At 38.1% G+C, this 21,919-nt stretch overlaps 5 protein-coding genes across 10 annotated transcripts; 2 read left to right on the forward strand and 3 right to left on the reverse strand.

Moving 5' to 3' along the window:
• Nucleotides 1–4,544: 4,544 nt before the first annotated feature.
• Nucleotides 4,545–8,499, forward strand: LOC108812910 (UDP-N-acetylglucosamine diphosphorylase 2). 4 transcript variants are annotated; one of them, XM_018585303.2, is made up of 15 exons: nt 4,545–4,865; nt 4,976–5,030; nt 5,132–5,283; nt 5,961–6,000; nt 6,171–6,263; nt 6,348–6,463; nt 6,554–6,628; nt 6,737–6,776; nt 6,871–6,953; nt 7,046–7,123; nt 7,253–7,396; nt 7,599–7,666; nt 7,741–7,855; nt 7,944–8,100; nt 8,169–8,499. In XM_018585303.2, exons 1-15 carry the CDS (start codon nt 4,662–4,664, stop codon nt 8,264–8,266), a joined length of 1,518 nt encoding a protein of 505 aa, XP_018440805.2. In that variant the 5' UTR covers nt 4,545–4,661; the 3' UTR covers nt 8,267–8,499. The 4 variants fall into 4 exon arrangements, with proteins under 4 accessions (XP_018440805.2, XP_018440806.2, XP_018440807.2 ...); XM_018585304.2 differs by having other exon boundaries at nt 4,596–4,865; nt 6,351–6,463; XM_018585305.2 differs by having other exon boundaries at nt 4,596–4,865; nt 6,171–6,257.
• Nucleotides 8,500–8,543: 44 nt separating this feature from the next.
• LOC108812909 (pentatricopeptide repeat-containing protein At2g35030, mitochondrial) lies at nt 8,544–10,767 on the reverse strand. The gene has a single exon (XM_018585302.2). It carries the CDS (start codon nt 10,589–10,591, stop codon nt 8,684–8,686), a length of 1,908 nt encoding a protein of 635 aa, XP_018440804.2. The 5' UTR covers nt 10,592–10,767; the 3' UTR covers nt 8,544–8,683.
• A 153-nt stretch (nt 10,768–10,920) lies between these two features.
• LOC130497073 (urease accessory protein D) lies at nt 10,921–12,690 on the reverse strand. The gene is made up of 8 exons (XM_056989972.1): nt 12,534–12,690; nt 12,392–12,457; nt 12,236–12,310; nt 12,091–12,135; nt 11,765–11,998; nt 11,584–11,666; nt 11,301–11,469; nt 10,921–11,166 (listed from the first exon to the last, which is right to left on the reverse strand). Exons 1-8 carry the CDS (start codon nt 12,630–12,632, stop codon nt 11,053–11,055), a joined length of 885 nt encoding a protein of 294 aa, XP_056845952.1. The 5' UTR covers nt 12,633–12,690; the 3' UTR covers nt 10,921–11,052.
• A 28-nt stretch (nt 12,691–12,718) lies between these two features.
• LOC108808752 (uncharacterized) lies at nt 12,719–15,877 on the reverse strand. Of its 2 annotated transcripts, none has more exons than XM_056989971.1 (12): nt 15,699–15,877; nt 15,495–15,597; nt 15,315–15,390; nt 15,137–15,233; nt 14,869–14,971; nt 14,624–14,757; nt 14,352–14,529; nt 14,059–14,216; nt 13,772–13,981; nt 13,358–13,705; nt 13,153–13,279; nt 12,719–13,061 (listed from the first exon to the last, which is right to left on the reverse strand). In XM_056989971.1, exons 1-12 carry the CDS (start codon nt 15,810–15,812, stop codon nt 12,910–12,912), a joined length of 1,800 nt encoding a protein of 599 aa, XP_056845951.1. In that variant the 5' UTR covers nt 15,813–15,877; the 3' UTR covers nt 12,719–12,909. The 2 variants fall into 2 exon arrangements, with proteins under 2 accessions (XP_056845951.1, XP_056845950.1); XM_056989970.1 differs by having other exon boundaries at nt 15,495–15,600.
• Nucleotides 15,878–16,211: 334 nt separating this feature from the next.
• Nucleotides 16,212–21,919, forward strand: LOC108812288 (uncharacterized). 2 transcript variants are annotated; one of them, XM_018584510.2, is made up of 9 exons: nt 16,213–16,367; nt 16,783–19,706; nt 19,817–19,876; nt 20,320–20,472; nt 20,684–20,844; nt 20,932–21,079; nt 21,168–21,290; nt 21,383–21,470; nt 21,554–21,919. In XM_018584510.2, the coding sequence occupies exons 2-9, from the start codon at nt 16,965–16,967 to the stop codon at nt 21,742–21,744; spliced, it is 3,666 nt and encodes a 1,221-aa protein (XP_018440012.2). In that variant the 5' UTR covers nt 16,213–16,367; nt 16,783–16,964; the 3' UTR covers nt 21,745–21,919. The 2 variants fall into 2 exon arrangements, with proteins under 2 accessions (XP_056845947.1, XP_018440012.2); XM_056989967.1 differs by lacking the exon at nt 19,817–19,876 and having other exon boundaries at nt 16,212–16,367.

Here is a 21,919-nt window from a genome sequence, read left to right on the forward strand (position 1 = left end):
TAATACAGTTAAAATGTGAATCTTCATAATGTATGTAAAATTTTTGACTATATTATTGTCTATTTAATATTTTATAGTATATAATAGCATAAATAATAGAATTGTCGACCATAATTATTTTAGTTTTGGTAGAATCCTCCTTTTAGAACGTGGGAATCACCAGACATAGCTGCTAAGAAACAGGTTACAATTCAGTCAAAAATTTCAGGTGTCTCTTGTAATTTTTGGTATACAGATTTTAGTCGTATGATGGTAGTAGGCCGTAGGGGATCTCATAATTTTCGAGTTGCAACAAAGAAAATAGTCAATTTATTACGAGGTACGACGTGACAACCATAACTATCTTTTATAGTTGTTGAAACTTATAGAAGAGTCCTTATAGAAAAGAAGAAAAATATACCATTTCAAATTGGATCAGTCTATGTAGATCGCCATCATCATAGTTGACCTACAAATAATGTTTATATAATATATAAAAGCATCTCAAAATATTAACTATAGTTCGTGTTTTATTCGGACTATATCGAAACAGGCTATAGAACATGGCAAAGTTACCATGATTCAAATTCCGATCACTGGAAAATTAACATTTTGATATTGTCAGAAATAAAAGACCGATATGTGGTAATATATGATTAGTCTAAACCATTTTTATAGAATCAAGATATCTATGTATAATTAGAAAAAAACATACACAGTTATTCGTTTCTGCAGAAAAAGTTTTAAACTAAATAATAATCTAAAACTAAAGATAAGAAAGAAACGATGGAAAAATAGAGAAACAATCCAAGAATAAGAAACTTTCTTCCTTTTTCAAGAGACCTAATCTATACGTGTCCACCCATAAATTTTATAACACTTTAATTTTAATTACAAAACTGTGTTTATGATGATGTTAATAAAGTAACATTGAGAGACTTTGTTGAAGAAACCTATCACTAAATGCTCTTAGAGCATTAATAACGCGGTTTCTAATGAAGATTTTTAAGACAAAAAGGAAAGGTGGACCCCACAAAACACACACAAATTCCACGCAAAATCGCGAGTAGAGGAACGGTTTCTCTTTACTATTTGCGGGCCCCACGACATGTGGCGGCCCGCGGTTGGTCCAGCTTTATTATATTTTTTTTTAATTCGGACAAAAAAAAAATTAGAAATCCAAGCGGGTTTGTGTAATAATGATGCTCTTAGAGCACCTCCAAAAAATGAAACTTATGTAATATCTTAGCATTAAAGAAAAAGAAAATTAAAAAAAAAGGAAAAAAATATCATAGTTTTTCAAACATCATACTTTTGTATATTCACTAGAAATCCACATGCCACATTGCTTTTAAACGGATGAGTTTCCGAATAACATTTAACTCCAAAAATGAAGCTTATGTAATATCTTAGCATTGAGGAATTTTTTTTTTGAAAATAGGAAAAAAATATCATAGCTTTTTAAACAACATACTTTTGTATATTCGCTAGAAATCCACATGCCACATTGCTTTTAAATGGATGAGTTTCCCAATAACATTTAAACATAAATTCAATAATATTAAAATATAGATATTATTTGTGTAAGTTTAACCCCTGAACGAGAGATTTACCGATGAAGTTGTTCTTAGGAGCAATATACAAGATCCAACTCACGACTTTGATGAGCCATTTTAAGCAACATAACCATTGATGAGCCAAATTTCATCGAAGCCCATAACACAAACGAATTATAGACATTATCCAAAAGCTTGGACATCTCCCGATCACGATAACACGACGCCGTCTGGTCTAGCGTATTATGTGGGCTGACTCGGAAGAATTCTTTAGTTTTGTGTGGGTCATTTTACGAATTGCATTTTCCAAACGTTTTTCACGTTATACCAAACCTGAACAAATGTTGTTCAAAAAGAAAAAAAAAACAAACCTGAACAAATCAGATTTTCGAAGAACCCTAGAACATCTAAAACCTAGATTGTTAATCAATTACCCGGAGGATATGAAGTGACAATTTATGGCTCTAATGTTTAGTAAGAAATACTCCTTCCGTTTCAATTTATTTGTCGTTCTAGACTTCGGCACACAGATTAATAAAACATTTAATTTTGTATATTTACTAGATAAAAACATCATTACCAATACAACTAACCAGATTTCAACCAATAGAAAAATAGAATAGATTAAAAAGTCAATAAATTTTGCATTGAAATCATAAAACGACACTTATTTTGAAACGAAAATTTTGCTCCAAAACGACATATAATTCGAAACGGAGGAAGTACAATAGTATTAAAAAAGGAAACAATTTTGGCTCTATGTTAACGTATTCCTCTCTTAACATTTTGGAAACCGTAAGCCAATGTTTCATTTATCCACGCACATTATTGTTGTGGCCACATTGTTTGTGATTGAGGCTGAACTTCAAAATCTTTTCTTTTCATAATATCCACTTAAACAAATATTCAATCCGTTTTTTAATGTATGACTAGATCTTGACCCGTGCGACCGCACGAGTACTAATTTTTACTTTTAGTTTTTATTTATTTATACAAAATAATATATTTATAATATTTGATCGTTTTATATTGACTAAGTTAGGGGTGGATATTTGGGTATCCACTCGAATTCGGTTAAAATCTATTCGGGTTTGAGATTTTCGAGTTTAAAGATTCTAGCTTTATTCGTGTATTTATAAATTTTGGTTCCGGTTTGATTCGGATTTTTGCGGGTTTGATAACCCGTTTAAACTATTTTTAAATTTTCAAAATTTATATATCTTTAAATATCTCTAAATCTAAAAATAAAAATAATATAACATGTAAATATGAGTAATGTAATTTGAGTAATGTAAGCCAAAGTACCTAAATTAAAAATTAAAAATATGTTTAACTTGAATATTTGGATGAGAATAAATATATATTTTAAGTATTTTTGGTGTTTTGATTATTGTTTATCTATTTTAGATGTTTACTTTTGACTATTTTTTATATTTCAAATATTTTAAACAACTTTAAAATAGCTTATATCTTTGATATTAACTCTAAAAATAGCTAACATATTGAAGTATATAAATATGATTTAAATACATTCGATTCGAATATCCAAAATATTTTGTTCAGATCAGGTTTGATTATGGTTCTCTAGATACCAAAATGGTAAAAATCCGTTTAGATATTATCTAGTTTCGGTTCAAATTTGATAATATTTTTCGTTCAGATTCGTTAAATGAAAAGTTGATATTATAATTTCTATGAATTGTTTGTCCAATAAAAATGTAATCTTTTTAATTTGAAATTGATTTAATGGAGAAATTAATGAAGTGTATTTAATTCAAAATTAATTTTAGAAAAACACATTAATCTAAGTGAAAAAGACAAAATATTAAAATAGAAAGTATTATTTAATTGTGTATTTAATTTTGGAAAATACATTAACTAAAGTGAAAAAGACAAGTATAAAAATAGGAAACTTAGTTAATACTACAGTGGCATGAAGTGTAAATAAAAGTGAAAACTAAGAGGTATTTTTAAATGGGTACTTCTCTTTTAATAACATAGATGTTTTAGACATATCCATAATAATTAATAAAGTTACTTTTATCTAAAAATATCATTAATATAAATTAAAATTAGTCAAGCAATTATAAAATAAAGAACAAAATACTATTGATCTTAAAATTTAGACAAAAAAACAAAATGCCATTGGTTACATAATTTTTAATAAAGTTAAAAGTCAACTACAAAAATGAAAACATCTTATATACTGAAACATCAAAAACTATTTAAATCATATACATTAAAAAACAGAGGGAATATATTATTGCTAGCATATTCGTAGGGTGGACATTTCGAAGAGCATCGGCAAGTTGATTATCACCACTGTGCTGAGAGCTTCATTAACCTTCCTTTAAAAACATATCCTACAATTAGCTGGATTTTTTTTTTTTTGATATTTGTATATACGAGAATTTTGATACCAATCTCATCAAACAGTTATGGTGTAACCAAACCAACACTGCAGCTTCTTTAAAGAAGGCTCGAAAATGGCTGAGATTGTGGGCATGAATGTCAGGAAGCGGAAGAATCTCATGGAACAGCTCTACAAATGAACACAATGCAGCTTGCAACTTTGCATGAGTGTAGTTTAATACTATCCCAGTCCAATAAAATCGTGGTCAAGTATTTTTTTCTTCCTTGTTTCACAATCTGCCTATTGATACTAAACCGGAGTGTGTTGACTTGTTGGAGCTGATATGGTTTTGTTGAAATCTATATGAGTAGATTAGATCATATGATATAACCAGGAATTGAAGGTGGGGAATGTATGTAATGTAAATACCATTGGAATTGAAATGAGAAATCTAAAAAAATATTCGTTAAGAGTTGATCAAAATTGGACAAATACATGAAAGCTTGATATTTATCATCAAAGAGGATATATGAAAGATAATTCTAAATGGGCCGCAACATGCGGAGACAGAGGGAAGGTTAAGTAGGCCAACAAATTGCCGGAGGACTTTGACTTTTGAACGAGATCATGTCGAAGAGGGTATTATGGTCATTTACGAGTACTATTAACACGTTGATTAAATTTGATTCATCGTCTCTCTTCTGCTATTTGGTTCACTATAAAATCCTCTAGACTGAGATTTACGTTTGATAGACCGTAGGCGACTGACGACAATGGAGGAGCCAACGACGGAGGAGATAGAGATTAGAACCGCGGACGTGACGACGAAGACGCTGCCTCCTCCTCCTCCTCCTCGGACGGCGTCACCTCATCAGGAGCTAGTGGAGAGGCTCAAGGATTACGGTCAGGAAGACGTTTTCGCTCTCTGGGAAGAGCTCTCACCTGAAGAGCGTCACCTCCTCGTCACTGAAATCGAGGTGATTTGCATTCTCTATTCAGCGAATTAACTGAAGATTGGTATAGTGAGTGTTGATCGAATTTTGATTTAGATCATTTCAAGCGCGTGATCCGTTATTGTTCTTTGCAGAATTTGGATCTCCCAAGAATAGATCGGATCATCAGATGCTCACTTAACTCTCAAGGTTTATATATTGATTTCTGTTATATCAAATCAAGTTGTTTCAGTCTCTTTATTTTCCTTCATGTAGATTTAAATTTTTGTGCTCTGTTTTCACCTCATTAGGGTTGCCAGCGGCGGCGATTGAGGCACCGCCGGAGAGTTGTGTGTCCACGGTGGAGGGAAGAAGAAAGGAAGACAAAGAAAAATGGTGGAAGATGGGGTTGAAGGCTATCTATGAAGGGAAACTGGGTGTGGTGCTTTTATCTGGTGGACAGGTTACTTTAATTATTAACTTGCAGCTTTATTCTTTTCTTGAGTCTTGTGTTGCTTTAGAAATAATAAAACATTGATCTGAATTTTCTTGGATTAGTTCTAAGTTAGTAATCACTAAAATTTTGGTGAGTAGATTTTAATAATTCTTGGGTTATGGTTGGAATGGATCATTAGGGCTGAAATGATGTTGGAATAATGCTGGCTACCTACTTAATAATTGCTAAAGCTGGGGTCTAACATGTTTTATTTTGAATTTGATAATTGTGGTTTGAGGCCATAAAGGCTTTATATGAGTAATCATGAGTGCTTTAAAGAAAATGTCACCCGTCGGTGCCTTCTTCTAGATATCTAAGCACCTAATAATGAAAAAGAATGGTTCTCACGTGACCTGAAAGATACTTTATAGGATCCTGTTATCTTCTCTTCCCATTTACATTGTTTTCGTTTACTTTTGCTCAAAAAAAAAGTACCTTGGGAATATACTTCTGTGGATATTCGTATGGGAGTGTCTTGTCATCCATCACCTGAATTGTGAGTTGGCCAATTGAACGAGAATTTTGTGGGTAAAATTACGTTTGACTTTGAGTAGATCTTAGTTGCCTCTTCAATGTAGTGTTTGTTAGTCCGTCCATCGGAATACTGTTCTCATGAAATGATCTGGTTATTAAAATAATTTCAGGGAACAAGACTTGGAAGTTCAGATCCCAAAGGGTGTTTTAGTGAGTAGTTCTCATTTCAGTTCTGTGTTTTACTCTCCATCTTCTATACACTGCTGAAAATTGGCTTTGCAAGTTCAGTTTCTCCTGTTGGAACGATATTCTATAACATGACTTCTTTTACTGTTTACGGTATATATTATTACCTTACCATAATAGTTTTATCATCGTAGATATCGGACTGCCATCTGGGAAGTCACTTTTCCAGATTCAAGCTGAGAGGATCTTATGTGTCCAAAGGCTTGCTGCTCAGGCAATGGGTGAGGGTAAAGTTCACAACTCCACCGTTCCATGTATCCACACAGTATACCATTTTTGATACCTTGTGTCACATGACATTTTGCATGCAGCAGGTCCAACTCGCTCAGTTGTAATACAGTGGTATATAATGACCAGTCCATTTACTCACGAACCAACACAAAAATTCTTCGAGAGTCGCAAGTATTTTGGCCTTGAGCCAGATCAAGTAAGAGGGTTCTTAGTCGTATCGTTTTTGTTCATGTTCATCCTTTCCTCTTTTTTTGTGCTTACACCAATATCGATCCACTCCCTACAGGTCACATTTTTCCAACAAGGAACCCTACCTTGCATTACGAAAGATGGAAAGTTTATCATGGAGACACCTTTCAGTGTATGTGTAAACAAACTATATACATGCCGGTTCTTGATTTTAATACTTAGTCAGTTACTTCATACCCTTAAGACACTGGCCTTATGAATTTCAATTCTTTTTGATTAGCTAGCCAAAGCTCCAGATGGGAACGGGGGAGTTTATGCAGGTAGATATCCTTTAGTTCTTCTGCTCTAGTTACTGGAAATAGTATTTTCAATATTACTTGATTCTGATCAAAAACATTGTATATGTTTATTCAGCTCTAAAATATTCAAGGTTATTAGAAGATATGGCTTCCAGGGGGATCAAGTATGTGGATTGCTATGGTGTTGACAATGTTCTGGTAGCTCTTTCAATGCTTTCAAGTCTTTATTCGGAGTACTTTGTCGATTCTTCTAGGCTATTGGAACAGTAAACGACAATCTTTGAAAACAGGTTCGAGTAGCTGACCCTACTTTTCTAGGATACTTCATTGACAAAGGTGCAGCTTCTGCCGCAAAAGTAGTGCGCAAGGTATTCATATACCTTTCTAATTAATTGGTTCAGACTCCTAGTTTAAATTTTCACCTTCTTACAATTAGTTTATAGGGAGACAAATCAAAAGTGAAGTCTTAATCGAGAAGTTTGTTGCTATGAAAACAGGCATATCCACAAGAAAAGGTTGGAGTATTTGTAAGGAGGGGAAAAGGTGGGCCACTGACCGTGGTTGAGTACACAGAGCTTGATGAGTCCATGGCTTCTGCAACTAATCAACAAACAGGACGTCTTCAATATTGCTGGAGTAACGTAAACTCCTCTCTCTTTTACATGCTTTTGAAGTTATGCTGAGTTAATTTTTAAGAAAGGAATGGTAGAGATTGCTCCATTTTTATGGAACTTATGCATTAGTTATGTTAAAAAATCTGCAAGGATGGATAGTGAGTGTTGTTATGCAACTGGCATGTGTTTAATCTCTTAATGTAAGTTGAAAACAATGTTTACCTTACAGGTGTGCTTACACATGTTCACTCTGGATTTCCTTAACCAAGTTGCAAACGGACTGGAAAAAGACAGCATGTGAGAGATGCTTTTACTGTAATGTTATCCTGCAATATGAAAACATTTGACATATTTATCAAAAACACGTGCAGTTATCATGTGGCAGAGAAGAAGATACCGTCTATAAATGGTTTCATAGAGGGAGTGAAACTAGAACAGTTCATATTTGATAGCTTTCCGTATGCTCCTTCAACTGCACTCTTCGAGGTACTGTGTTCTGTTATACTTGATGAAAGCCATCAAAAAACCCATGTTTACTTTCGCTTGTAAAAGATCAATGCTCTCGTCTTTGCAGGTGTTGAGGGAGGAAGAGTTTGCCCCGGTGAAGAATGCAAACGGGTCGAGCTTTGACACGCCAGAAAGCGCGAGACTTCTGGTTCTACGGCTACACACACGTTGGGTCATAGCGGCTGGTGGATTCTTAACACATTCCGTACCTTTATATGCAACTGGTAATAGATCCAACTCTTATTTTTCATCACTATAAGGCAACTGGTATTAATGATCATAGCTTAAATAGGTGTGGAAGTGTCACCACTGTGCTCGTACGCTGGAGAAAATCTGGAAGCGATTTGCCGAGGAAGAACGTTTCACGCACCATGTGAGATCTCCCTCTAATCTTCTTCTCTTCCTTTTAAGTTTGGCCATCTTCTTTTCTTTTTTGTTTGTTTGTTTCCCTTTTTTTTCTTCTTGTTGTTGTTGAGTTTGGTCCATGTTTGTACTCTTTGTAACCGGCCAGGAGATAGTAGTCTCTGATGGGTTTGTTATACTCCTATTTTATTACAACACTAGCATTGGTTAGGCCTTTCTGACTTTGACTCAATACATTCGATTTAGAGTTTCATCTTGAAGTTGAACGTCTTTGTGTTCGAGTGGGAAATCAAGTTACAAAAGCTAACCCACTCAACAACACTTTTTATATAACAACGAAGAATGAATGATTGTAATATTCAGTATAAAATGGTAAAAGATCGAATCATACAAAAAATAAGAATGATAAATCTACAAGACCAAGCATAATTCAAATAGCTGAGTTCAAATAGCTAAGAACTCATCTTTTTCAACATCTGAAGCCATGTTCTTGTTCTTCCTCATTTTATTGCTAAGATCTGTTACAACCCAGTCAAGAGCTTCAAACTGAGGATGAGACAAGTCTCCAACTACAAAAGCATGCCTCTGAGACCCTACCAGAATCCAACTGCAACCAGGCGACTTCTTCAACCCGCTCTCCTTCATCTTCATCCTCATCTCTGCAGCTTCCTTCATTTTTCCACTCCCTTTATATAGATTAGAAATCATTACATAGGTCCCAGCATCAGCCGATCCCGTTTCCAAAACCTTGTTCACTACCTCCGTAGCAATACTCACTTCGCCATGAATATTACAAGCAGACAAAACCGCTCCATAGACGGAACTTGATGGCTTAGCATCCACACTGTTGATGAACTTTAACACATCTTTCAATCTACCAGCACGACCACAGAGATCCACTAGACACGTATAGTGATCGTCTCGCACAGAAAGTGACTTGTCTCTCACAAGTTCCTCAAAGAAATCCATTCCTTTATCCACCAAACCTGCGTGGCTGCAAGCGAATAGCAAGTTAAGGTAGGTCACCTCACTTGGTTTAAACCCGTGCTTCCGCATCTGATCATACATTTCAATTGCTTCTTTCCCACGCCCGTGGTGTGCGTAAACCGCAATCATACCGTTCCATGATATCAAATCCCTTTGGCTTACCATCCCAGACTCGAAAATCTTCCTCGCAGCTACAAGATCACCGCATTTCGAGTACATGTTAATAAGCGCTGAAGTCACCATTTCGTTCTTTTGGTGAACCGACTTAGATATCAACTGGTGAATCTGCTGCCCTTCCAGACGCCCAGCCAAGTCACTACATGCGCTTAAAATGCTCACATAAGTTCCTACGTTAGGCTTAACACAACCATCCCTCAACATATTAGAGAAAACTTTCAGAGCATCTTCGTTCTCTTTAACCTGGACGTATCCTGTAATCATCGTGGTCCAGGTTATAACATTCTTCTCAGGCATACGGTCAAACAAAACACATGCCTTGTCCACTTCTCCGTTCCGTATAAACCCCGTGATCATCGTATTCCAAGAAGCAAAGTCTCTCTCCGGCATCACTTGAAAGAGCTGATCAGCTTCCTCTATCCTATTGTTATGTGCATAACCAGTGATCATCGCGTTCCACGAAACGATGTTTCTCTCAGGCATACAATCGAAAACCCGCCTCGCTTCATCCACCTTACCGTTCTTCGCTAATCCATCCACAACAGCAGTCCATGACTTCACATCCCTCACAGGCATCCTCTCGAACAGACTCATAGCCTCTTCTATCCTCCCACGCATCACAAGCCCTTTAATCATCGTGTTCCAAGAAACAACGTTCCTCTCAGGCATTTCATCGAACAGTTCTAAGGCCTTGTCAATTCTCCCGCTTTGAGCATACCCATCAATCATAGTGTTCCAAGAAACTATATTTCTCTCGGGCATTGCCTGGAAAAGTAACTCAGCTGCAGAGAACTGCTTAGATTGCAAGTACCCACGAACCATAGCTGTCCAAGTCACAACATTTTTCTTAGAATCGGACCTATCGAAGAGTTCTCTGGCTTCTCTCATGTTCCCTGACTTGATATACCCGTTGATCACATCCGTCCATGTGATCACATCTCTCTCAGGCAATTCGTCGAACAGCTTGCGTGCCTCTGCGATTCTACCTTCTTTGCAGAGATTTGAGATCAGCCATTCGGGTTTCGACTTGGGGATGTATCCTTCCGTTCTGGGTCTTGAGGTTCCGAGATAGCTAATCGAACGTACGAGATTTGATAGATGGTTGGAACTAACATGGTCTGATGATATGGGCAGAACCGATGCTCTCCTGTAGTAACTTTTTAGTCGCGACCATGCGCGAGACTGCATCAGCTAGAAGATGGAAAGGTGGGCTGAGCTCTCTCTCTCTCTACTGTTTTTTCTCGGTAGATAGAAGAGAAAGAAAAGTGTTGAAGCGAAAGAGGGAGCCCTTTCTTTCACAGAGATACTAGAATCGCATCGAGTCCAAAATATCATCACCAGGCGGGAGATTCTCCAGGGAAATAAAAGTAAATCAACCTTGTGTAAAATTATATTTTATTTTAATTTCTGGTTTCAGTAATAACTATATTACACCAACAATAGACAAACGAACAAGTATTTTTAAAACATTAATATTAGTGCAGTTTTCTCAGATTTATTAATACATTTTAGAGTGAAACATGGGATGTTTTTTTGTCTTAAATTCATTATAGTGAAACTAACTATTCAGATGAGAAAATGATAAAATGTTGTATGGACTTGTTGATGCTTTTGGTAGAGGAAAAGAAAAATGAAAATGAACAAAAGAATCAAGCATAGGGAGATTGACCAAGAAGTGGTTCCAAATGACCCAGTTGTTGCCTCAAGAAGTTATAGACTGACTCTGTGGAATCCGAAGCTATTCGAATCACTACTCCTTTTCCCTGCAAAATATATATTCACAACCAAGTTTCAATCAATAAGCCTAGCCCCAATAGCCATTCATGTGTTGTCGCTAATCCTACCGGTCAAGATTTGAAGGATTTAGAAAACTGAGAAAGAAACTATGATTACAAACCTCAGGGCCAAAAGTGCTGCAGGAAGCTATGAACTCTGGTTTCATGAATCCATTACGTGCCCTTGAATCAGGATTGTGTCTCCCAGAACCATAAGAGATCTGCAACTGTTCCGACATCATATTCTTCACGTTTTCTTGAACTTGCTTCTGCAGTTCCCTCAGCTTTGGCCTTGATCCCATTTGCCAAACAGATTTAGCAAAGATCCAAATTCTCACTATAAAGATGTGCGCTCTAATGCCTTCTCTATAACTATATTTACAATGAAGACAGAGAGAAACCTACCCGAAGAGTATGACCATTGCTATGGCGTGATAGTCTTGCATCCGCTCCGCTATGCTTCGGATGTTCCTCTTCTCCAGCAGCACCTGCATTGAATGAACAAACCATTTACCAAACTAAGGTCTAATAATCTCGGTTATGAATGTTCTTATCAGATAGTTTGAATGAGATAAAAGTAATTAACTGTGTCAAGGAATAAAGGGCGATCATCTTCCAGGTAGATATTGTTGATGCTCTTATAAAACTCGAAGTCCCATTTTTCACCATTAGCGTGACGCCCGCTTGTGATCCAATCCACAAGGACAAGGTTAGAGTCTGAAACCAATCTAAACTCCTGTTTCTGATAGTAACGAGCTGTGGAGAAGCAAGTCACTGGATCTGGTATCACAACCAAAAGAGACTCACTCCCTATTCTCGCCTACTGCACACAAACAATATGATCCATTATTACATGCTATAATATCAAACCGAAAAGATCAATCAAGAACATGGATCAAAAAGAAAAATTACTTGTAAGGTCTGTTCAGAGCACTTGGATCCTATTGCCTTGTAAACCTGTATTGAAATAAACAAGATCCAAAAGCGCAGAGAATCAAACCAAGTAGGATTGAAGTTAGTCCAAGAAAAAAGAGACAGAATGTGTTTGGTTTTTAACCTTAGTAGAAGACTGGGTTGTAAGGACTGCAGTGCATCCATCACCAATGGTGAATTCACATGAAATCGAATCTCCCTGTAGAGCAACAACTTGTTCGATTCAAAAGCATTTGATTGACAAATTCACTGAGAGACTGAAAGGAAGTGAGAGAAGTACAGAGACAATGCCGCCGCCATAGGTGATGCTGTAAATCCAGACAACGTCAGTTCCGACAGGAGCTACCTGAAAAGTTGGGTACCGCACTTCACTGTCGGGAAACTTAAACAAGTGAAACTCTTCAGTAATAGGTAGAGAGAACCTTGGTAGGAAGTATGAACTTGAGAGGATACTTAGAGAAGCAGCTCGTAGCCGTAGATCTCCCTCTTATCTTCTCCACCACCACTTTCCCTGTCGCCATCTCTCTTCTCTCTACTGTCGTTGACTTCGGTCGTTTTAGTTTGAGTTGAATATATATAACACATCCCATCAGTTTTTGGGTGTTGATAAAAAAAATAGATGATCTTTTTATTAAAAGTGTCAAACTTTATTCGAAGAAACAGCTCTCATGTGCTAATAATCATACATAAAGTCGAACGCTTTCATATAAAAAAAGTTTACAACATTTCTCTCAACTCTTGCTTTTGTTTGGTGGGGGTGTTCTTAAGCATGTCTTTCAGAATCTCTTGGATTCATCATCAATGGCGGAAATGTCTAACGTTGGTGAAGAGAAGAGAGACACCATACTTGTTGCAGCAATCAATGGCGTCTTGGTCTCTAATACTACCTCCAGGTTCTGCTATCGCTCCTATTCCTTTCTCACACGCCTCTTCTACCGCATCTTTCCAAGCTGCCATTTCATACATACAACAACAACAAATATTAAAACTCTCTCTTCATAGGAACCATTACGCTAATTAGTGAATGAGGATAAAAAATACCAAATGGGAAGAAGGCGTCACTGGCTAAGGCAGCTCCTTTGGCTTCCTCGCCAGCTTTCTTAAAAGCTAATCTCAGGCTCTCAACTCGGTTTGGCTGTCCGCTTCCCATGCCCAACATACAGTTGTTCTTCACCAATAACAAAACCAAGAATCAGAAACACGAACGAGGAAAGACATATAAGAAAGAGAGAAATAGAGACCAAACCTTTGCTATCACAATGGCATTGCTCTTGACATGCTTAACGCAAAGCCAAGCAAATTTGGCATCCGCGAGTTCGCTTTCAGTGGGAGTCTTATCCGAGACGGATTTGAAACTGATGTCTTCTGGAGTTATGTCATCCGAGTCTTGAGCTAACCATCCTCCACCAACTTGTCTGAGTGATAGCTTCCCTTGGTCATTCTTTTTAGCTTCGAGTATCCTCAAAGTTTTTGACTTTCCTTTGAGTACTTCAAGACCTTTAGCAGTATAATTTGGAGCAACCACGATTTCATAGAACATTCTAGTTTCTCCGTCTGTTGGGCTCCTGAACTCTCTGAGCTCTCTAGCAAGAACCTAGAGACAGACAACAGATTCTTAGAGAACTGATTACATTAACTGGGCAGTACTAGTTTAGTTTACCTCGTCGACTTCGACATTGAAGGCTACAATACCACCAAAGGCGCTAACTGGGTCAGCTTTCACAGCTAGACGGTAAGCCTCAAGGATATCATCGCGAGAGGCCACACCACAAGGATTTGTGTGCTTCACGACCACACATGTCGGGTTTTCAAATTCTGACACACAGTTCCATGCAGCGTCAGCATCAAGATAGTTGTTGTATGACATTTCCTGTTCACAGAAAAGCAATGACAAGGATTATAGATGACAGTTGAAACTAGAAGTACCATACGTTTTACAAGATTTACCTTTCCATGGTGCTGAATCGCAGTGGCAATACCACCAGCGTTCACTTCAGCAAGGCTCTTATCAACATAAAACGCAGCTTTCTGATGAGGATTTTCACCGTAACGTAGGGAACTCTTGAGTGAAAGCGGAACTGTGAAGCTGGGAGGGAACTTCTCTTCTGAGAAAAAGTTTGCAAGACAAGATATCATGATTAGGAAAGAAGTTTGGTTTTTAGTATTTCATGTTGAGGCACACAGTCTGATTAGTGTAACTAGTGTAAGGAGGATCATATTAAAAGAAAATAAGCACATACTTCCTTCAGTCTGCTTCCATAGCCATTCTGAGACGGCGGAATCATACGCAGCAACATGCTGAAAGGCCTTCCACGCAAGTTTTCTGCGGAACTGTTGGTCGTTCTGGCCTCCTTTGAGATATTCCAAAACAGCTTGATAATCCTCTGAATCGACAACAATGAGGACATCTTTGTGGTTCTGTCCAACAAGATAGAAAAAAAATTACATTCATCATCAAGAAACGAATAAAATGAATAAGTCTCTCACATATGCATATGTTTATATGTGCTACCTTGGCGGCTGCCCTGATCATAGCAGGACCACCAATGTCGATGTTCTCAATCCCATCCTCAAAACTGATCCCACCTGGAGCAGTAACTTTGTTGTAGAACGGATACAGATTGACAACCACCACGTCAAATGTACCTGTAATTCAATACATTAAAAAGATGCAGCTTAGCATAAAGGAAGGAGAAACTATAGTCTATAGATAAATCAAACTCAACTTTAGAAGGCAAATGAAATATCAAAACTCACCAATACCATGCTCGTTAAGAGCTTCCATATGATGCTCCACATCTCTTCTAGCGAGGATACCACCGTGTATGGTTGGGTGCAAAGTCTTCACACGGCCATCAAGCTGCTTTCCGAGAAGCAGAAAACAAATCGAGAGAGAAAATTTAACAAAACCAAACTCAACTACATAATCATTAACACTAGCCTTTTTTTTTCTTGTTGAAAGTTGAAACCTTTTGAAGAATATAAACTCAATTAAAGAGAAGGGAGGTAAAAGATTGAAACTTGCCATTTCAGGGAAATGAGTAAGCGTCTCCACTTTGGTGACAGAGACTCCAGCATTCTCCAAAGTAGAGGCAGTTCCTCCAGTAGAAACAATAGTGTATCTAGAGATGGAAAAAAATAATCATTTTTGAAAACACTTATTAGGACAGAAAACATAACTCAAAGTTGTGTAGAAGACATACCCCAACTCTTGCAGACCGTTGCCAAGAGTAGCTAAATCCTTCTTGTCAGATAAAGATATCAAAGCTTGCTTCTTACCTGATGTATACATAAACATGTTACATTAAAAACCTTATTGTATACACAATAAATAACTGAAACCTATCTCCGAATATGAAACTGAAGCGAAACAAAAACCAAACCAGAGGAGGCCGAGGACTGAGGCTGATTCTTCGTAGCTGTCTGAGACTCTGACATGGCTCGGACCGCAACGAAACTAGGACTCAGTGGCTTATAGTACACCTGCTGCTGATTATAGAAAAAGAATCAACAATAGCAGATATGAGAAACAAAGACACCAAGAAGAAAAAAACACGTCGACAAAAGGGAGAGGAGAGAGAACTAACGGGGTGAGCAAAGCGAAAAGGCTTGACGGTTTTCCTGCGCAAATAGCCGCAGAGAATATCGCTAGAGCGAGCACTCACGGAGGTGGCGGTAGCGGTGGCTGCGGAGCTGAGCATATCTGTTTTTTGAAACAACAGTTGTGAGGAGTGTGGCAGTGTTTTTTAGGGTTTTTGGCGATTTTGCGGCGAATTGGTACAAAACAAATTAAAATTAATAGGGAAATATTTAATAGTATAATATTGGAATCAATTATTTTATATTGTTAAGGATGTTGACAGTTAGATTAACACCTCTAATCTCGCCTGGAATATTTCGAAAAAGCTTATTGTTTCCTTGAAAATAAGCTCAAGTGGAAACCAAATTTCTCTTCTGTAAAAGCGGTACACAAATGAGTAAAAGAAACTAAAACTTTTATAACTAGTTATCTGTAGAGATTGACGTTTATTCTGAATAAATCAAAATAGGATTAAAACTAGATTTATTTAGCGTTAAAAACTCACAGATAATATTTGGCAGATATATTGACCCAAAAAAAAATATATATATATTTGGCAGATATTTTCTCAGGAGAAAATTAGAAAGAAGAGAGAGAGATTAAGGACTTGAGCTTTTTCTTCTCCTCCAACTCATTGATCGTCAAAACGAAGGACCCCTCTCACTCTCTCCTCCTGGTACACACACCTTCTTCTTCTGCTCCTTCTTTCTCACTCCAACTCGCTGCTGTTTTTAATCTTCTTTTTATTGGTGGAGAATCCGATGTGCTCTCGCTAAGTGTATCTTCACTTGTTTTTTTTTTTTTTGATGCTTTGATCGCCTTCTCTTTCTGGTTAGGTAGCTCTAATAACGCGATTTGTTTCGTTTGAGGTTTACATTTCTTTTTTTTTTAGTTCTATCTATTATTGATCTCTTGATTAGGTGAAGTTGATCGGTTTCATTTCAGCAATTCATGTTACTGAGGTAGATTGAATTGAATAGTGTTGTCACGTAAAGAGAGTGATTACTTTAAAGCTACTTCTAATGTTGCACTTAGTCTTCTCTCATTTCACAGGACCTGCTCTTAGTAAACTTACTCTTCTCTCATTTCAGGCACCTCGATTAGAGCTTGAGTGAAGCCCTTTTTGAAAACTTTGGAATAATTTTTTTAACAAAGGATGCGTGTGCAAAGATTTCACTTGAGCTATTGATGATCACGATATGTCGCCTACAAGAGTTTGCGAGGGAGCTGATGAATTAGATGGCTAGAGGAGACAACTTGATAAAAATATAACATGGATCAAACAAAGGGTGGTTATCAACACCACGTTCCGTATACTACTGCACCCCCTGATTCTAGAAACGACGGGATTGGCTCTAGGTTTTCCCATGATTCTTCAACTAACGTTAACACCAATGTACGACCTCCTGATTCGAACCCTTCTCGACCTGTGCATAACTACTCCATACAGACTGGTGAAGAGTTTGCTTTCGAGTTTATGCGTGATAGGGTCATTATGAAACCCCAATTCATCCCTAATCTGTATGGTGGTGATCCCAGTGGTATGCCTGTTCCTGTTAACTCAAGTGCTGTGGGGATGATGGTTCCGATGTCGGAGAACACCACAGTGCTTAACGGAGCAGAAAAAAGCAATGGCTTTGAGCAAGAGAGGAAACCCCCGGTCCAGTCTGCCCCTGTTATATCTTCAAGAAATGATTCTAATCAAAGGGTTCCCAATTTGGTTTCTTCTAGAGCTTCTGATAGCTCTTTGAACCAGGCGAAGTTCTTGTGTAGTTTTGGTGGCAGGATCATACCCCGCCCCAGAGATCAGAAACTTAGATACGTAGGCGGCGAAACGCGTATCATACGGATTAGCAAGACTATTTCTTTCCAAGAGCTCATGCACAAAATGACAGAGATGTTCCCTGAAGCACGTACCATTAAATATCAGCTGCCCGGCGAGGATCTCGATGCCCTTGTCTCTGTATCTTCTGATGAGGATATACAAAATATGATGGAGGAGTGTAATGTGTTTGGTAATGGAGGATCTGAGAAGTCCAGGATGTTCCTGCTTTCGGACAGTGACTTAGAGGAGGGTCAGTTTTGCATGGAAGCTGTTGAAGGTGACTCTGAGGTTCAGTATGTTGTTGCTGTCAATGGGATGGATCTCAGTTCACGAAAAAGTACCCTTGGGATAAGTGCTCCAGGGAACAATTTGGATGAACTAGTTGACAGGGATACTGATAGGGAGATCAGTCGAGCTGCCACAGAACCAGCTGTAGGTTCGGTTACTCCATTGGCAGGTAATGAATCTTTATCAGCGAGCCAAATTTCTCAACCTGTAACAGATTTTTCTACTGGAAATGAGACTTTTACACAGCCTTATCTAGGACAGCAAATGCACTTCACTGGACTTGGTAACCACCAAGTTTACACGTCGGCTCACATGGCAAGCATAGGCTATATAGATGAGAAGGGGTCTGCTCCTTTGCAGGTTCAGCCACATCCTCATTATATCCCTTATTCTGTGAATCCTGAAACATCTATTGAAAGTGTGGTGCCTCACTATCCACATAAACCTGAGCAAGGAGTTTTGCATGATGAGCAGAGCTTTCATGTGCAACATCCAGAAACTTGGTTAAAAGAGGCCAAAATGAGAAGAGATGATTCATTTAAGAAGGCACATGATCCTGCTAATGTATCTACTGTCGAGACCAATAAGGTGGCAAATCTAAGGAGAGAGTCCTCAATTCCAAAGGTTAGTGAGTATTCAGTTTCCTCTAATTATGGTGATGACCTGAAGGAAGAAGCTCCAACTGCCACACAAATATCCGATCCAACACCAAATCAAAGTGCCTCAGCTTGTCCAGAGAAAAGTCTTAGAAAATCGCAGGACCATGTGGAGAATAATCTTTCAGCAAAGGAGCCAAAGCTGGTGAGGAAAGAACAACCCACGACAAGGGTTAGTTCTATCTCCTCTGTATCTAGTGGTTCTGTGGTCCGAGATCATACCCTCAAGGAAGAAGCTCCTATTTCTATGCAAACATCCAATTCAACACCTGATTCAAGTTCCTTTGTTTGTCCGGAAAGAAGTAGTAAAACATCCCAGGAATATGTTCCGAAAACAGCTGTCTTAGATACAGCAAGTGAAAGGAAAATCAATCAGGACAATCAGTTTTGTCTGCCTGGGGGATTATCTGCATCTGCGCTTGTTACTTCAGATGGTGGTACATCTAATGTGAGTAATATCGACCAGTCTGGGATTCATCAAAGGGTTTTTCATTCTGAGCGCACACTGCGCGATGATTCCCTTGGTCCTCCATTTGTAATGGCTAAATCAATTTCACATTCATTCCTGCCTATCAGCGAATCGGCTGAAACTTTTCATGAAGCAAATATGGAGTCCCAGAATGTTCATTCTAGCGCACCAGTAAGACCAGCTCCTGAAAGTCTCTGGACAGCTGAGGGTAGTATCTCACAGTCTGAAAAAATAAACTTGGAACCTAATGCCACCGAGCAGGCAAATCAGTCAGAGACTTCTGTCAAGCCTGTTCCACGAGGACATATTGAGAACGGGGATATAGTTGTTGATATTAATGATAGGTTTCCTCGTGTTTTTCTTGCTGATATATTGAAAACGGAAGAGTCTCTAAACTTCCCTGGATTAGGGTCACTGCATGCTGATGGAGCTGGAGTGAGTTTAAATGTTCAGAATCTTGACCCTAAAAATTGGTCGTATTTTCGGGATTTAGCGCAGGGAGAGTTTGAGAGGAAGGATCTATCTCTTATGGATCAGGACCACCCTGGATTTCCCACTTCCCTGACTAACACCGATGGAGTTCCTATTGATTACAACTACCCACCATTGCAGTCTGCGAAAGTTGCTCCAACTCAGTTAAATCCTCAAATCCATTTCGATGGGAACATCCAGCCGCAGGTATCTGTAGCTGCCGTAGCTGATTCAGTCACAGTTGATACACATGAAAATTACGGCCAGTCTCAGTTCAAAGCTGCTGAAAACACAGATGCAAATTTGGTACGTTTTTGGTTTTCAGCCTTTCTATGAAAAATCTAATAGAGTTTCACTATTGGCGGAATACATGTTTTAACAAATATTTTCTAATTTCTACACACTTGGATGTGTAGAATACTGGAGTTCCTCTTATTGACCTTATTGCTGAAGACAGTGACAACAGGTCTCTGCAGGTACGTGTTTGTTAGTTTGATGGCTTAACATGTCTCAGAGTGTTGCATATGCCGCCTTTTTTCTTAACCAGATTTCATGTTAACGTTTGAGCCACGATAGTGAATTAAATAGCATCACATCAAAGGTTCTGAATAAATTGTTCCGGTAGTTTTAAAAAGATAGCTTCCATACAACAAATAGAACCCCAAATACCAAACTTATTTTAATATTCTATCAGCGAATTTATGACTTTCCAATACATGGTTTAGCTGTCTTCTCTGTTTTTTGTAATTTTGTAGAATCAGCATAATGTAAGCTGCTTGTAGACTAGATTAGAGTAGTTTATGTCAGTGTCCCCATTGGTAGCTGAAATCATTGGAGCTTTAGAAATCTGTTAACAGTCTTGCTCCTGGTTTTCTCACTGATGATTGTTATATCCATTTTGTTTCTCTTTCTGTTTCAGGTCATTAAAAATGACGACTTGGAAGAACTGAAGGAACTAGGTTCTGGTACCTTTGGAACTGTTTATCACGGAAAATGGAGGGGTACAGATGTTGCTATCAAGCGAATAAAAAGGAGCTGTTTTATTGGTCGTTCATCTGAGCAAGAGAGACTGGTGAGCTTTCTTTCTCAAGGAGTTGTGGGGTGTCTGAGGTTTATATAAGTAAATTTGTCATCCCATGGTTCTCCCAAAATTACATTATTTGTCTGCTTTAGTGTAAATAGAGTATTTTTATTCCCCGTAGACTATCCTTACTTTCGAGAAAGCTGCATTAGTTTAATTGGTTTTCAATTTTCACCAACCAACCACTGATTGAAAATCTCAGATATCGGAGTTCTGGCATGAAGCTGAAATTCTTTCCAAGCTACATCATCCAAATGTTATGGCGTTTTACGGCGTAGTGAAAGATGGGCCAGGAGGAACATTAGCTACAGTGACAGAGTACATGGTCAATGGATCGCTTAGACATGTTCTGCTCAGCAACAGGTAAAATTATTTACACAGCTCTTCAAAATCCTTTTTTTTCCTGAAAACAACTTTCGTTGTATACCAGCTCACATTTGAGAGTTACAGGCAGATTGATCGACGTAAGCGACTTATCATAGCAATGGATGCAGCTTTTGGAATGGAATATTTGCACTCAAAGAACGTTGTGCATTTCGATTTGAAGTGTGACAACTTGCTTGTCAACTTAAAGGATCCAGCCCGTCCTATATGCAAGGTGGAAGGACATTTCGAGAAATTTAAGGATGCAACAATACTGTCATATTGTTTTTGTTTATGTGACAGAGAGGTGCTGGTTTATGCAGGTTGGTGATTTTGGTCTGTCAAAGATAAAAAGAAACACTTTGGTTAGTGGTGGTGTAAGGGGAACCCTCCCTTGGATGGCTCCCGAGCTACTTAGTGGCAGCAGCAGCAAAGTTTCTGAAAAGGTATGAAACCTCAAATTACTTGTTGCAAGATGAACACAGTTTCAGTGCCCTTTAAATGATTTTGCAAGTATGGATACTTCATTTTCACACAGGTCGATGTATTTTCTTTCGGAATCGTCTTGTGGGAAATTCTTACCGGTGAAGAACCCTACGCCAATATGCATTACGGGGCAATAATTGGTAAATTACTCTCCCTCCCAATAGAGGCAACACATTCAGTTCCGTCTTTACCAATTTGTTGCTTTTGTGAATAAAAACCGTAGGAGGCATAGTGAACAACACACTGAGACCAACCGTGCCAAGCTACTGTGACCCAGAATGGAGGATGCTGATGGAGCAGTGTTGGGCTCCTGACCCATTTGTTCGACCTTCCTTCCCAGAGATAGCCAGACGCCTCCGTACCATGTCCTCCTCTGCTGTCCAGACAAAAACTCACGCCGCCAGCCACAAGTAAACTCTCAGTTTATAAATAAATAGTTTGTGTATATATCTTTTCTTCTTTCGGATTTCAGAGTTTCAAGGTGTGAAAAATATTGTTTTGATTTGTACAAAGAAAAACCTAAAAGCACATATTCATATTTTGTATAGCAATTATTATTAAGTGTAAGTAAATTGGTTTTGGACTTCAA

The sequence above is a fragment of the Raphanus sativus genome, chromosome 6, assembly GCF_000801105.2.
Source record: "Raphanus sativus cultivar WK10039 chromosome 6, ASM80110v3, whole genome shotgun sequence".
Classification (NCBI taxonomy): Eukaryota; Viridiplantae; Streptophyta; class Magnoliopsida; order Brassicales; family Brassicaceae; genus Raphanus; species Raphanus sativus.

Excerpts from the sequence above, each read along its gene's own strand:
- LOC108812910 (XM_018585303.2), top strand. The coding sequence starts at position 4,662 with ATGGAGGAGCCAACGACGGAGGAGATAGAGATTAGAACCGCGGACGTG. Across the intron at positions 4,866-4,975 it reads TCCTCGTCACTGAAATCGAG|AATTTGGATCTCCCAAGAAT; the intron begins GTGATTTGCATT and ends TGTTCTTTGCAG. Across the intron at positions 6,264-6,347 it reads TGCTCAGGCAATGGGTGAGG|CAGGTCCAACTCGCTCAGTT; the intron begins GTAAAGTTCACA and ends TTTTGCATGCAG.
- LOC130497073 (XM_056989972.1), bottom strand. The coding sequence starts at position 12,632 with ATGGCGACAGGGAAAGTGGTGGTGGAGAAGATAAGAGGGAGATCTACG. Across the intron at positions 11,667-11,764 it reads GCCCTTTATTCCTTGACACA|GTGCTGCTGGAGAAGAGGAA; the intron begins GTTAATTACTTT and ends CATTCAATGCAG. Across the intron at positions 11,470-11,583 it reads GCAATGGTCATACTCTTCGG|GCCAAAGCTGAGGGAACTGC; the intron begins GTAGGTTTCTCT and ends AATGGGATCAAG.
- LOC108812909 (XM_018585302.2), bottom strand. The coding sequence starts at position 10,591 with ATGCAGTCTCGCGCATGGTCGCGACTAAAAAGTTACTACAGGAGAGCA.
- LOC108808752 (XM_056989970.1), bottom strand. The coding sequence starts at position 15,812 with ATGCTCAGCTCCGCAGCCACCGCTACCGCCACCTCCGTGAGTGCTCGC. Across the intron at positions 14,217-14,351 it reads ATGGAAGCAGACTGAAGGAA|AAGAGAAGTTCCCTCCCAGC; the intron begins GTATGTGCTTAT and ends ACTTTTTCTCAG. Across the intron at positions 13,280-13,357 it reads ATGCCATTGTGATAGCAAAG|AACAACTGTATGTTGGGCAT; the intron begins GTTTGGTCTCTA and ends TTATTGGTGAAG.
- LOC108812288 (XM_018584510.2), top strand. The coding sequence starts at position 16,965 with ATGGATCAAACAAAGGGTGGTTATCAACACCACGTTCCGTATACTACT. Across the intron at positions 19,707-19,816 it reads AAAACACAGATGCAAATTTG|AATACTGGAGTTCCTCTTAT; the intron begins GTACGTTTTTGG and ends TTGGATGTGTAG. Across the intron at positions 20,845-20,931 it reads CATGTTCTGCTCAGCAACAG|GCAGATTGATCGACGTAAGC; the intron begins GTAAAATTATTT and ends TGAGAGTTACAG.